Source organism: Oryctolagus cuniculus, chromosome X (assembly GCF_051225735.1).
Source record: "Oryctolagus cuniculus isolate XC-2025 breed Fujian yellow rabbit chromosome X, ASM5122573v1, whole genome shotgun sequence".
Classification (NCBI taxonomy): Eukaryota; Metazoa; Chordata; class Mammalia; order Lagomorpha; family Leporidae; genus Oryctolagus; species Oryctolagus cuniculus.
This window is the reverse complement of record NC_142888.1, coordinates 26,957,961-26,973,539: the sequence shown is the minus strand read 5'-3', so window position 1 is coordinate 26,973,539 and position 15,579 is coordinate 26,957,961. Positions and strand designations below refer to the sequence as shown.

The following is a 15,579-nucleotide window of genomic DNA, read 5'->3' as shown; positions in this document are numbered from 1 at the left end:
TTATCCATTTGTCAGTCAAAGAAGTTTGGGGTGCTTTTGCCTCTTGGCTGTTGTGAATAATGCTGTGATGAGCGTGGCTGTGCAAATATTTGTATCTCTTCAAGATCCTGGCAGGATTTTTTAATGACTATGTGGGTATTTACCTACTAGGGTTCTATTTTATAAAATCTAATATAAATATTTTTTTCTGTCTTGTGCTGTTTTCCCACACCTAAGCCATCCCTTTTCAAAATACTATTTCTGTTTTAATCTTTAGTAGTCTCATATTATGACTGCATTTTTCCTCAATGTGAGTCAGGAAAGCTTCCAGCAGATTTGAATATAATCTTTTTCTAGATCTTTGTTGACCTGAACTTTTTCCTATTTATTCTGAACTTCCTACTGAGTTTTTAGCTCATTCCTATAGATCCTGTTCTAGTCACCTTTTCTCTCTATGTTGTTAGCTTTCTATTTACATAAAGCTGGAAGTAGAAAAGAAGAAATACCTGTATGTACTTGTGTGGTACCTTCTGTTACTTCTGTTATTCTTTATCCAAATCCCAACCCTGCTTAAATTCAGCTCACCACCTACCGCAGACCTGAACCCTACCAGTTAAAATAAGGGCTGGAGGGGACGAACACACAGTTATGCTGGCTGTTCTTGATTCAAATTCATGACCACAAATCTCAAGTGAGCTGCCAGAAATCCTGATATAGCTCCTTAGTCCAGGAGTTCTCAAAGCATGGCTCCTCGATCAGTGGCATCAACATCAAGCTTGTTAGAAATGCACATTCCTGGGGCCAGCGCCGTGGCTCACTTGGTTAATCCTCCGCCTGCGGCGCCGGCATCCCATATGGGCGCTGGGTTCTAGTCCCGGTTGCCCCTCTTCCAGTCCAGCTCTCTGCTGTGGCCCGGGAGGGCAGTGGAGGATGGCCCAAGTGCTTGGGCCCTGTACCCGCATGGGAGACCAGGAGAAGCACCTGGCTCCTGGCTTCAGATCGGCGTAAGCGGCCATCTGGGGGGTGAGCCAACGGGAAAGGAAGACCTTTCTCTCTGTCTCTCTCTCTCACTGTCTAACTCTATCTGTCACATAAAAAAAAAAGAAAAAAAAAAAAGAAATACACGTTCCTGACCTTATCTCAGACCTAGGAGCCAGAAATTCTGGGGGCGGGGCCCAGCAGTCTGTGTGATTCTGCTGCTAAACTTTGAAAACCACTGCCTTCATCAGTTCATTCTCTAAGTTTTGAAAGTCCTTTTTTTCACACCTTTACTCTTCTCAGACTGCTAGCAACCCCCTCTCGTTTCCCACTCCAATCTGATGATTGCTTTTTATCTCACTGAGAAAATAGAAGCACTAGGGAGAGAACCTCACCTTCCTACATCCCCATTTGCCTGCCTCCGCAGGGGCCCCTGGACCGGCCTTCTCTGCTGTCCCTAGAGCCCACAACACTTCCTTGGCCATTCCATCTCACTCTCTGTCTTCCCTCGGTCATGGCCCTCTCTACAGGATCATTCCCATCACAAAACCAAAACATCCATGAAGGCATCTATGGAGTCATCTATGAAGATGTGTTGTTATGTGAAATATTTAAATATTTATATGTGTCTTATTTAAAATATCTTATTTTTTTAAGATTTATTTATTTAGTTGAAAGGCAAAGGCAGAGAGAGATCTTTCATATGCTGTTTCACTCCCCAAATGACCGCAACGGCTAGAGCTGGGCCAATCTCGAGCCAGGAGCCAGGAGCCAGGAGCCAGGAGCTTCCTCCAGGTCTCCCAGGCAGGTTCAGGGGCCCAAGCACTTGAGCCATCTTCTACTGCTTTCCCAGGCCACAGCAGAGAGCTGGGTCAGAAGTAGAGCAGCCTAGACTTGAAACGGTGCCCATATGGGATCCCAGCACTGCAGGTGACAGCTTTACCAACTATGCCACAGCGTCAACCCCTGAAATGCATCTTATGTAAATAACTGCATTGAGAAATAAACCAGTGGCCAGCGCTGTGGTGCAGTGGGTTAACGCCCTGGCCTGAAGCACCAGCATCCCATATGGGCTCCGGTTTGAGACCCGGCTGTTCCTCTTCCAATCCAGCTCTCTGCTATGGCCTGGGAAAGCAGTAGAAGATGGCCCAAGTTGTTGGGCCCCTGCACCCGCGTGGGAGACCTGGAGGAAGCTCCTGGCTCCTGGCTTCGGATCAGCGCAGCTCGGGCCGTTGTGGCCAATTGGGGAGTGAACCATCGGATGGAAGAGTCTCTCTCTCTCTCTCTCTCTCTCTCTCTCTTTCTCTGCCTCTCCTCTCTCTGTGTAACTCTTTGTTTTTATTTATTTATTTATTTTTATTTTTTGACAGGCAGAGTGGACAGTGAGAGAGAGAGACAGAGAGAAAGGTCTTCCTTTGCCGTTGGTTCACCCTCGAATGGCCGCCCCGGCCGGCGCGCTGCAGCCGGCACACCGCGCTGATCCGATGGCAGGAGCCAGGTGCTTCTCCTGGTCTCCTATGGGGTGCAGGGCCCAAGCACCTGGGCCATCCTCCACTGCACTCCCGGGCCACAGCAGAGAGCTGGCCTGGAAGAGAGGCAACCGGGACTAGAACCCGGTGTGCCGGCACCGCAAGGCGGAGGATTAGCCTAGTGAGCCACGGCCTCTGTGTATCTCTTTCAAATAAATAAATAAATCTTTTTTTTAGCATTTATTTAATAAATATAAATTTCCAAAGTACAGCTTTTGGATTACAGTGGCTTTCCCCCCCCATAACTTCCCTCCCACCCGCATCCCTCCCATCTCCTGCTCCCTCTCCCATTCCATTCACATCAAGATTCATTTTCAGTTATCTTTATATACAGAGATCTATTTAGTATATACTAAGTAAAGATTTCAACAGAGTGCACCCACACAGAAACACAAAGTGTAAAGTACTGTTTGAGTACTAGTTATACCGTTAATTCACATAGTACAACACATTAAGGACAGAGATCCTACATGGGGAGTAAGTGCACAGTGACTCCTGTTGTTGACTTAACAATTGACACTCTTGTTTATGGTGTCAGTAATCACCCTAGGCTCTTGTCATGAGCTGCCAAGGCTATGAAAGCCTTTTGAGTTTGCCAACTCCGATCTTATTTAGACAAGGTCATAGTCAAAGTAGAAGTTCTCTCTTCCCTTCAGAGAAAGGTACCTCCTTCTTTGATGGCCCATTCTTTCCACTGGGATCTCACTCACAGAGATCTTTCATTTAGGTCATTTTTTTTTCCACAGTGTCTTTTAAAAAAAAAGAAAAGAAAAATAAACCAAAAATTAATAAAACCTTATCAGTGGGGGGATTGGGAAGGAAAATAAAAGCCAGGTCTCTCTAAATGATATTTGTTTTGCAGCTTTTGACTTTAAACTTACATACTTTTTATTTAATTAAAGCACCAAATTAAGTCAAAGTCTAAATAAAACAAACTGAAGCAGATGTTTGGCCTAGCAGTTAAAATGCCAGTTAAGACATTTATGTTCCACATCAAATGCCTGGGTTCAGTTGGCTGCTCTGGCTCCTGATCCAGCTTCCTGCTAATGCACATCTGGTAGGCAGTGGTGATGGTTCAAGTAATTGAGTCCCTGCCACCCACCTGGGAAACTGGGCTTGATATTCTTCAGCCCCCTCTGGTTTGTTGTAGGCATTTGGGAATGAGTCAACTGATGGGAGCACTCTTTCTCTCTCTCTTTCTCTCTTAAATTAAAAAAAAAAAACCCTCACTATATGACAAATCGAAAGCATAACTACAAGGAGAATTATTTTAGGTGACTTTAAAATAGGGTGGGGCTTTTTTTACATAATTTTAGATACATAAAATATTACGGTCATAGTACAAAGAATTCCAGATACCTTTCACTCAAATCCCCAGAGGTTAACATTTTTCTACCTTCTCAGTCTTTTATCTATATCGATTTATCTCTATATTTCCCAAAAATAAATTATTTTATGTAACCACCATACAATGATCAAAATCAGGGAATTTATATTGAAAGAATACTCTTACATAACCTACAGACCATGTTCCACCTTATCAGTTCTCCAAATAATACCGCTTACAGCAAAAATGAAAACAAGATCACCTATTGCATTTAGTGGTTACATTTCTTTAGTCTCCTTTAATCCCTTCCATCTGAAGCTGAGTTTGAAGACTAGGCCAATTACTTTCTAGAATGCCCTTCAGTTTGGGGTTTGTCCTGTATTTCTTCATAATTGGATCCAGTTAGGACTTCTGCAGAATTCCACAGCAATGTCACTAACTTCTTTCAGTGCATCGTATCAGGAAGTGTGTGCTGTGTATCAGTTGGTCCCATTGCTAGCAGTGCTAAAGTCGCTGGTTTCTGCCAGGTTTCCTCCCTGGAAAATTGCTTACTCCTTTGTAATTAGTAAGTCTCCTGTGGGGAGATACTTGAAGATTACATGAATATCCTGTTTATCCCTCTAAAAACTTTCACGTACTGGTTAGCATCATTGATGACGCTTATCTGAATCAATTGTAATGGTGGAAACTGTGAAGTGGTGATTTTCTCTTTTTTAAAAGATTTTATTTTGTTTATTTGAAAGACAGAGAGAGAGGTCTTCTGCTGGTTGATTTCCCAAATGGCCACATTAGCAGGAGTTGAGCCAGGAACCAGGAGCTTCTTCCGGGTCTCCCACGTGGGTACAGGGGCCCAAGCACTTGGGCCATCTTCCACTGCTTTCCCAGGTGAATCAGCGGGGAGCTGGATTGGAAGTGGAGCACCTGGGACTCAAACCCGCGGCCATATGGGATACTAGCACAGCAGACTGGGGCTTTAACCCGCCGCACCACAGTGCCAGCCCCGGTGATTTTTTTTTATTCCCATATTTATTCTACATTTAATTGGTTTTCTACTTAAAAGCCTTTCCTGGTTTTTTTTTTTTTTTTTTTTTTTTGCTTATTTATATGTATCATCACAGACTCATGGATTCTTTACTATCAGTAAAATAATTTTTTTAACTTGGCAAGCATACTGAGATTTATCTTAAGGATAAAAAGAACTATAAAGAAATCTTAAACAGCACACAGTAATCATGTTACTGGTAATGCAAATGTGTTATTTTAAAACTTACACACACACACATTCTGAAGGATAAAGCAAATGAATAATTGTGTAATATCATTAGGTACCACGATTACTTGCCAAATCAAAGAACTAAAGTAAGACACCATAATTTAGTAGGAAAAAACATCAGTATGAATTTGTTAATTGTTTACTTCTAAAAATTACATTTTTTAGCTCTGTCCACTGAAAAGTTAAAGCAATAATAACCCAGTGGTAATAATATGACAAGTAGCCCCTTTGTAGATTTAAATAACTTTTTGTACTAGAAAGAATCAGACCTGTTTGAAGAAATGGCTAGTTCCAGATCTGGGACAAGAAATGAACAGGATGAGCCTGGGACATCATTTTGTGTCTGTACCCAAGGAAGTTATCATAATTTTAGAGTCTTATAAAGGAACATACAAGATGACTTGAAGGGCTCCCACTGGCCAGAAATAGGATAACAAAATGAAAAATGCAACAGTTGATCAAAGCACATCAAATATGCAAAAATCTCTTAAGTTCATAATAATAAAAAATAGTATTTGTCACCTTTGAAGGTTGCCTGGAAACCAGCTCGATATTCTAGAAATATTTCATAGCACTTTTATTTATAATATCCAAAACAAGAAAGAGTCAAAATGTTAACCAACAGGAGAAAGGACACCCTGCTATGTTCATACAGAGGAATACTTAGCAATAAAAAGAAACTATTGATCACAACATGATGGAAGAAACTCATACATGCTAGTGAAAGAAGCCTGATGTAACAAAGTCTATTGTGTGATTTCCTGTGTTTGAAATTCTATTATAAGCAGAACAAAACTTGTGGTGAAAAAATGTCAAAATCGTGGTTAACACTGGGGAAATGGCAGCAGAGATTGAATGGGAAGGGAATGAGGCAGGTTTCTGAGATGCTAATGGGAATATCTTGAGAGAGCTTTGTGTTACACAAGAGTATGCAATTCATCAAAATCTTCGTAGGGTACTCTAGGATTTGTGTACCTCATGGTATGCAAATTTTACCTTAAACATAATTTTAACTAATATTAAATTCTAACAATATGTGTGCTGAAGTGTACTAAAAAGTGAAATGCATTGATGATTGGATAAAGGGATGAATAATTATTTGTTAAAACAAAGGCACCCAGTGTTAATTGTAGCATCTACTTGGTGAATATATGGCTACTTACTATACAATTCTTTTAATGTTCTGTATGTTAGGTATTTTTTGTATTCAAATGTTGAGGAAAACCTTTATTTTGGAGCTCCAAATTATGGATCTAGGCATCAATGGCTGCCTAGTGAAAAGTTGATGGTGAATCTTTTAATGATGGGTCAGTCAGACAATACCTGAACCTCAATCCTGTCACTCAAAGTAGGACAAGACATGCGTGGTACAATAGATACACCACTCATGAAGTATTACTGCATAAAACTAAAATCGAATCTGAATTTAAATACTACAAGATTCATTTGTAAAATACAGGAGGATAAAGAACATATTAAATGATACCACATGAGTATTGTTAGCCAAGTTATGATTGGGAGGGATTCCACAGGGGAAATTATCTAGTCTCAACAAAGCAACAGGATGAACACTGAAAAACCACACAAGTATGGGATCTTTTAGAGAATAAGTGATACTTAAGAAATTTAACCATTAAATGTAATCTTGCATTCCATTTTGCACTAAGCAACTCTAAAAAGCATTTTTTAGACAGTCCAGGAAAATTCAGTATGAGATGGGAAGAATCACTATGTTTCTAAAGTTGTATCTATGAAATGCATGAAGTTTATATAGCTCAAATAAAAGTTTTCTGAGTAAAAAAATTTTAAAAAGAATTGTTGCTCATTTCATTGGTGTGATAATGATATTATAGTTATTGCTAAGTCCTCTGTTAGAAATACTAAACTATTAACAGGTAAAATAATATGATTTGTTTTAAAATACTTCCGTGAAGAAAAATGATAAATGATTGGGGATAGGTAACACAAGAATGGCAGAATGTCTATAAATTGTTAAAGCTGGGTAATAGGTATATGGAGGTTTATTAATCTTTTTTCTCTACTTGTAAATGTTAAAAAGTTTTAAAAGAAACTTCCTAAGTTTCACATTCTCTTCTACCTACATTTCATTTCTCTATTCCTAGTACAAAATTCTGAAATGTATCTATGTTGATTATCTCCATATCATTTCTTACCATTTTCTCCTGAACCTGGTCCAATGGAGATTATTATCTCCATCGTGCCACCAAAACCACTCTTACCGCCAAGTTGTCAAACCTAATGATAAAGTCTCAGTTCTCACCCTTAGTGACCTTACACTATTAATTGTTCCTTCTTGATAGAACATTTCTTCACTTGACTTCAGGGCATCAAATTCTGGTTTTCCTCCTACTCCAGTGTCTAGGCATTCTATTTCCTTTGCTAGATCGTTCTCATCATTTGAACTCAAATATTGGTATACACCAGGGCTCAGTCCTCCGACCTCTTCACTATCACTAATCATTCCCTAAACAATTTCATTCATTACCTTAGCTACAAATGCCATCTATATGCTGTTGATTCCTGGATTTATATATCTAATCCCAGCATCTCTTCCACCCATCTTGTAATATCTCACATTCAGTAAGTATGAAATCAAATTCTTGATCCCCCTTTAAAAACTCCTTCCCCAGTATTCCCCATTTCGTGAAATAGTATCTTCTTTTTCACTCAATTGCTTAGAACAGAAACCTGCTGTCCTTCTCCCACACCCATATTTAGAACATAAGCTGGGGGCTGGCGCTGTGGCTCACTTGGTTAATCCTCTGCCTACGGCGCCGGCATCCCATATGGGCGCCGGATTCTGTTCCGGTTGCCCCTCTTCCAGGCCAGCTCTCTGCTGTGGCCCGGGAGGGCAGTGGAGGATGGCCCAAGTGCTTGGGCCCTGCACCCACATGGGAGACCAGGAGGAAGCACCCAGCTCTTGGCTTCGGATCGGCGCAGCGCGCCGGCCGCAGCAGCCATTTGCGGGGTGAACCAGCGGATGGAAGACCTTTCTCTCTCTCTCTCTCTTTCATTATCTATATCTCTACCTGTCAAATTAAAAAAAAAAAAAAAACAACTGAATTTGACCGGGTCTTGTCACCTTTGCTTCTATACCTCTAGTCCAAGTCACCATCTTCTCAAGCAGCCTCCTAGCTGGTCTCCTTGCTTTGCACTCTTTGCTCCCACAATCTCTTCTCCACAAAGGAGCCAGACTGATCCTTTCAAAACTGAATGTTGATTACAGTGCTCCCTTGCTCAAAACTTTCTAGTAGTTTCTCACCTCGCACAGCGTAAGATGCAGTTTTGACCATGGCATAGAGCCTTTGGTCAGCTCTCCTGTCATGTTTCCCACTACCCTGTCCCCTGCTCAGACTCAGACTCAGACTCAGACACACTGACTTCCTTCCTACTCTGCAGACGTACCAGCCCTCCCCAAGCTTCTGGTCTCTGCATCACTGTCCTCCCCAGCTGGGATTTTACCTCCGCACGGCCTGCTCTTTCACTCCATTCTGGTCTCTGTTTATGCATTTCCCCATTACCGAGGTCTCTAACCTCCCCCACCAACTAAGTTGCAATGCCCTAGCTCCAGCCCTGCAACATCACCTTCTTACCACCATGTTATGTCATAACACTTAACACTACCTGACTTTACGTTCTATTAATTTGTATTTGTGGGTTTCTTTATTTTCTATCTTAAGTTCCAATTTTATGACGTGTCTCACATGACGATTTTTTTCAGAATGACTGACTCCACACTCTGATGACAACTGCATAAATTTGTTTTTTTGTTGTTTTTTCTGCCATTTTTAAAAAATTTCATTTAAGTGTACACGTTTCATATATTTCATATATACAGATTTAGGAACATAATATTTCCCGCCCATGCTCCAACACTTCTTCCTCCTCCCTCTCCTATTCTCACTCTTAATTTTTACAAGTATCTGTTATCAGTTTACATTATACTCATAAGATTAACCCTACACTAAGGATTCAACAAATAGTATGAAGGAAAAGAACACTGTTCCTCAACAGGAAAGACAAGGGCTGTAAACAGTCATCAAAACTCAAAATGTCAATTTCACTGCCTCAGAGGCAACAGATAATGGATTAACTGCTTGGGCCCCTACCACCCACCTCGGAGACTTGAATGGTTCCTGGCCTCAGCCTGGCTCAGCCCTGCCTGTTGAAGGCATTTGGGAAATGAAACAGCAGATGGAAGCTAATTCATTCTCATTCCTCTCTCTCTCCCCCTCCCCTTTCCCCTCCCCCTCCCCCTCCCTCCTCACCCCTCCCTCCCTCCTTCCCTCTCATAGATGAAAATAAATAAACATTTTTAAAAATTTTCTTAGGAGTCATGAAGTCTGACCCATCCTTTTGGTATTCCTCTGACTTATGTGTGGTGGAATGAATAAAGACAGGAAGGGGATGGGGAGGGTGGACAAAATAAAGTGCCTTCAGCATTCCCTACAGGCCAAGTTATAGTGGTTTGAGCATAAAGACATAGATTTCAAGAAACATTTTGGTGGGAAGTGTAAAATCTATGTTTCCTTAAACAAATCTAGACTGTTAGTCAAAGGAAGAAAATGTTGCATCTAAAGGCAGAAAATGGGGGCAGTCACTTAACTATGGGGGCAGTCACTTAACTATGACTGGTTCAAGTCCCAGCTCTGCTTCCTCCTAATGTTCATCCTGGGAGACAGTAGGGGTTGAATGGCTCAAGTAGTTGGGTCCCTGCCACCTATGGGGGAAACCTGAATTGAGTTCTCAGCTCTTGGCTTTGCTCAGACCCAACTGTAGGTATTGTAGATATTGGAAAGTGAGCCAGCATGTAGGTAATTGATCTGTCTATCTACTTCTCTGTCTGTCTCCACCTTTCAAATAAATAACTAAAAAAGATATTTTTTAAAAAGAGCAGAAAATATGTCTGTGTTTCTTGAATATCCATGCTGAGTAATTATTAGCATGATACTCTAATCTTGGAAGCAAATAATTCCTGAAAAGTATTGAATAGAACAGGTAAGTCTTTAGGGGAATAATCCAAAACTGGAAATAGGACAAATTATTCAAGCATCTAAAATGATTCAGAAGTTTTAAAAAGTGTTTCTATGTTGTCATATTATTCAGCCCTTATCTTTGGATTTGTCTTTGTTCGTCTGTTCTTCTTTTCAGCCCCACTGTGTTCTTCTCGCCTCAAAGGAAAACTCAGCACCTGTCAAACTCGGGGGCTTTGGGGTAGCTATTCAACTAGGAGAGTCTGGACTTGTAGCTGGAGGTAAGACCACTTTTTAAAAATATTCCTTTACAACCTGGTCACTTGCAGGCTGCTGTAAAACTTTCAAAGTAAATATTGGCCCAATCTCTGTATTTTGTACCCCCACCCTACTCCCAAAGAAGCACCATCATATAGTTTTGGTTTTGTGGGGTTTTTTTTTTTAGATTTTTTTTAATTTACAGTAACCAGATTTCCAGTAATTCATATATACAGGTTTAAGAACATAGTGCTACTTCCCACTCTTCCCTCCCTCCTGCCCACGCTCCCATCCTTCTTCCGCCTTCCTCTCCTATTCCCTCTCTTAATTTTTACAATGATCTACTTTCAGTTTACTTTATACTCATAAAATTAACCCTACACTAAGTAAAGAGTTCAACAAATAGTAAGAACAACAACAAAAAAAAAAAACACCACTGTTCCTCAACAGTAGAGACAAGGGCTGAAAATAATCATCGAATAATCAGTGAATCTCTCAATTCACTCCTATACATTACATTTTTGGTACTCTATTAGTTACCACATCAGATAGTTATGAATTTAATAACTCTGTAGTCATAGTGAGAATTGTAGTCCTTTAAGAACAGACTGCCGTTTTACTCTTTGTATCCCCAGCACTTAACAGAGAAGAGGCCCTGCATAAAGAGATTGAAACTGTGTTTCAGCGTGTTGTTTGAGGGCGTAGAGGCTTCTACATTTGAACTGGCTGAACGAAGTCAAATCTAAAGCACTTTCATCAAGTTTACGTCTGTGGCTAATTTTTAATTAGATACCGTTTTCCTTTTTTCCCCTATCAAAGAATTCTGCTAAAGCCATCAATTTGTGTATTTGCAAAGAGCAAGCACATGTGAATGTGGATGGCTTTTATTACTAGCCAAGGAAAACATAATTTGAAAATCCCCATTCCAGAAGAAAACTTAGGAACTTTCTTCACCAGTGAACAGAGGTGGATGCTAATGACAGATTCAAATATTTTGTTTGTAATTTATTCCTTCCAGTAGACTCTGGCTCAGAATGCTGCCCAGTGTTTGATTCTGTTCCTTAGTTTTGCAAATTTCTTAGCTCTCCACTCTTCATACAATCAGTCTTCTAGTCAATCCTTTCTCTTTTGCATCTCCATGTACCGCCAGCCTTCACAAAAAGAAAATACATGAAAAATATCAACGGAACCTTATAAAACCTGCTTGTTTCAAGAATGCTTATGCTAAATTCAATAACTGATAGATGACAAATACCAAAATCATAACCTGTTACACAGGATAATTCATTCACCCTAATTCATTGTAGCTAAAACATCAAGCAGCAATAGTATAGGACATCTTCTGAAATGTGGGCCCAGAGCTCACATTTGTATTTGTCATATCATTTATTCACCATATTACTCTCTAAACTTGAATCCTATTTAAATTGTCTCCTAGTTTCATGTTCTTTTCCAGCTAGTCATTTCCAATAATATACAGTACTGCAGGTTGAATATAATTTCAAAGAATGCTGATTTTTTTTCTCCCTAATTCAAAATTTCGTTTCATAATTGAAAGACTGACCAAAGGATCAGTCAGGTAGCGAAGCGTACGTTAATCATGGACTCAGTGAATCTCAGGATTCCAAAGTGCCATAACTTCTCCAGTCTTGAACTAATAATTGAATTCTCGCATAATATTCCCAACAAAAGGTTGAGCTCTGGTTTAATTCCTTAGCTGGCAAAGAATTCACTATGTAGCAGGACAGTTCATTTAATTTTTTGAAAATTCCTTAAGAATTGAAAAGTCTGTCCTTGCATTGAACAAAAATATATCTTTCTATAAGTTCTACACAGTAGTCCAAATTCTGACTTTTGAAGCCATTGTGAACAATTTTCATCCTCCCAGATGTCAGCCATTCAAATGTTTGAATACAGCAACCATGTCCCCCTATGTCTTATCCAAGTTAACTTCCCTAGATTAATGTAGCTGTTCCTCATATAAACTGCTTCAGAGTCCCTTCACTATTCCACTAAGTACAGGACTAGATGCAACACCATAACTGCAGGTGCAATTAGTCTGGTGCACAATAGCGTGGAGCTATTACTTCTCTATAATCTGGGTCTTACATTCCTACCAGGCTCCCCAGATTGCCTGACCTCTTTGGACAACTTTATGATACTATTGGCTCATATTCATCTTACAATCAACTAAAAATCCAGTTTTTTAAAGCAAATGTTGCTGTTAAACTGATTATTTCAGCTCCAGTATTAGTACAGGTCACTCCTTGTCTTCAGACTACCCAGTGATGATGATTAATTTGTGACGGATTCATTTTCAACGTTAATTTGGTGAGGTGGAATGAAATGGAGTGGAGTAGAGTGGAATGGATTGAATTCTTCTTATGGCTTATGCTGGCCATGCAGAATAATTTTGTTTGTGTTGCTCTGTATCTGTATCCTATTAGTATTTAAAATGTCATAGACTTCCTATTAGATTTGGCATCTTGATTTAAGAAGGAAAAATAGATTCATGAGATTTACCAGGACATTTTCTTCATGTTAATCTATTTTCCTGATGTCCATGAACTCTCCCCCTAAATTGTATATTTTAGCTATTTTTTAATCCCCAGTATCTCAGTTATTAGAAATTTATTTTTCTCCAGGCTTCTAGAATTAAAATACTTTCTGATGATCAAAATAGTATCATTTCTTAACATACTTTTAGTTATATTCTTGAAATAACTAAATGTTACAATGTTTTTAAAAATACGAGTAGATAAGGAATAAAAGATTTCTGTTAGAAAAATCTCTTCTGTTATATAATATGCTTTTGAAATTTTGCTAATATTTATCAACTTCAAGACAGAAAGCCATTTTTCTGTCACTGGGAAGCTTTGATCACTCAGTCCTCCAAATAGAAAGAAATTATCTCCATATAGTAAAAGCCATTTAAATATATTTGTTTCCCCTACCTGAAGCTTGACTGTTTGGGTAACTCTTATCCAAAATAAAGCTAGGAACCTAGAAAATAATTAAAAATAGCAGCAGAGACATTCTTACACTTAAAACCTATTCATGGCCCTTTCAATTGGGTATCTAAAGACGCTCTCTGAGGCTGACCTACTACTACTTTTCATAAAGTTGTGTAGGTTCATGTTCCTTCATACCTTGCCCCTGATGTTCCCTCTGATTCGAATGCCTTTTGTCATTTATCTGGTTAAAACCTACACTTCTTGAAGTGTAAGCCAACAATAGTCTCGTCTTAAAAGTCAGGTTGATCTGCACCATAACAGTTTGGGCTACATAATCCCATGTAGCATTTGATGCAGGAACTTTTAATCATATTAAAGACTGAAGGCAAAGGAGACCGCAGATTATCCCTCCGTGTCTCCCAGTACCCACTACAGTATCTAGGGCCTTGTAAGCACTTAGAAAATTACTATTAAATGAATACCTATGGTTGCTAGTTAGTTTCCAGTTAATAGAGGATTATAAACAATAAGTTAGGTGAAGCCAGGACTGGAGTAAGCTTAGTGAAAGATAAAAAATGAAAGCTTGTCAGGAAAAACAAATTGAGCAGACATCAAAACTTGGAAACACAGCCTTTTAGCCAAAATCAAGCCTTCTGAAGTTCCTGAGGGTGCTTTGTGTTCTATAGCACAGCTCTTTAATTGAGATCCACAATGACAACTCTGAGTCATCAGGAAAATTAAATTACATACAGCATCCTGTGTAACAGAAGTCAAGGCATTGCAGAAAGATTGCCGTATAAAATTATTAAATAAGATTATTAAGTGCATATAGATTCAAATCTTGAATTACTAAAAATGTAGCTATTCAGAACAATTCCCTCCCTAAGTTTCTAGGAAGATTTTTATTATATTATCAAAATATGACATGGAAATATTTAAATATATATCTGAAATTATCTTAAAAGCAGTGACATTTAATCTGGTTTGGTAACTGGTTTCCTGTTCTTAGAATTTTGTTGTCAAAGTCATAAAAGTCAAGTGGTCACAAAGAAGAAAAAATAGTTATAGTAAAAACACAGAATTTGGGGAAATTGGTGTAGAGTTAAGATTAACTCTAGTCCTTTTCACATTCTACCAATGTATGGAAAATGAAAAGACCCTTCCTGTGTATTCCTTCTACTATGGTCTTTCCTCCTGCCACCTAGGAGCAAATTCTTTTACCCAGAGATGTGCCTTTTCCCCAAAAATGAACACTAATTCTGTAGAATTGGTTAGTCTTCAAGCCAGATAAATGGAGAGAACCTCATCAGGATGGCCAGGACTGGCCACACGGTGACTGTGACTATTCCCAGAGGAACGCCCCCATTTTGAGTCATATGGTCCTTTCTTGTGGGGGAAGTGGTAGGAGTCAAGTTGAGTTTCAAAGCATCATCCAAACGTTAGCAGGCAACTGACTGGTGCCCTGCTCTCAGTTCCTGAACTCTTGCTCTGCTTTTCCCGACTTCTACCAGCTCCCGTTGGTTGGAACAAGGCTCATTCTCCAGTGGCCCTCCCTTGTCAGGCTGCTAATGAAGTAGGAGGCTTAGCTCCCAGCACTTCAGCTTTTCTGTGTTATTTGAGGAAGTAAAATGGACCAATACAGAAATTAACAAAATGTATAGGCTTCTAACTAGTACAGTTTTCATTGATCTTTTTGTACATTTTAAATGAAAATACTTTCACTGTCAGAACCTTGAACTTAATCTCTTCTATGATGGTGGAGGAAGAAGGTAAACTAATGACCTGCTGTAGAAGTCTAACCCTGATTCAGAAGCTAAGAGCTGCTGGTTCCTCCTCCATTGCTGAATTGCATAACCAGTAACAGGACGTGGTGATAGGTTGTCTCTAGCGGAACCAGGAGGTCTCAGATCTTTTTAAACGCCAAACCACAGTTTTGAACTCTAGATAAAGTATTGGGCAATCTTCAAAGTAAAAATTATCTTGGACTTGGCACAATGGAAACAGGACCGAGGAGGAACAGAGTGGGCTTGCGTGCACCTAGAAGAGCTGCCAAGGCAGTGGCCTGTTGCATAATTTCCCTATGGGGTACAGGTCCTTAGTGTCACAGTAGACGAAAAGACTCCTTCTGTGCCCCTGAGTTAAAGATGGTTACTGGTACCCAAGCAACTAATAACAGATTCCCTCCAGAAAGGAAGGGGGTCGGGGGGAGAAGATGAAGGTCAGAGAGGATTGAATAAGGGTGGGCTTCATGATTTTGCTTTGGTTTATGTGATATATTTGTTCCATT

General features: G+C 39.7%; 1 protein-coding gene across 16 annotated transcripts in view; it reads left to right on the top strand.

Annotated features, from left to right (window-relative positions):
* CASK (calcium/calmodulin dependent serine protein kinase) overlaps positions 1-15,579 on the top strand; it is a 366,640-nt gene that overhangs the window by 232,375 nt on the left and 118,686 nt on the right. For all 16 annotated transcript variants that reach the window (XM_089324399.1, XM_089324403.1, XM_089324402.1 and 13 more), the window contains exon 6: positions 10,259-10,361. In XM_089324399.1, the coding sequence (XP_089180525.1) occupies positions 10,259-10,361 (103 nt within the window). The remainder of the gene's footprint in view (positions 1-10,258; positions 10,362-15,579) is intronic.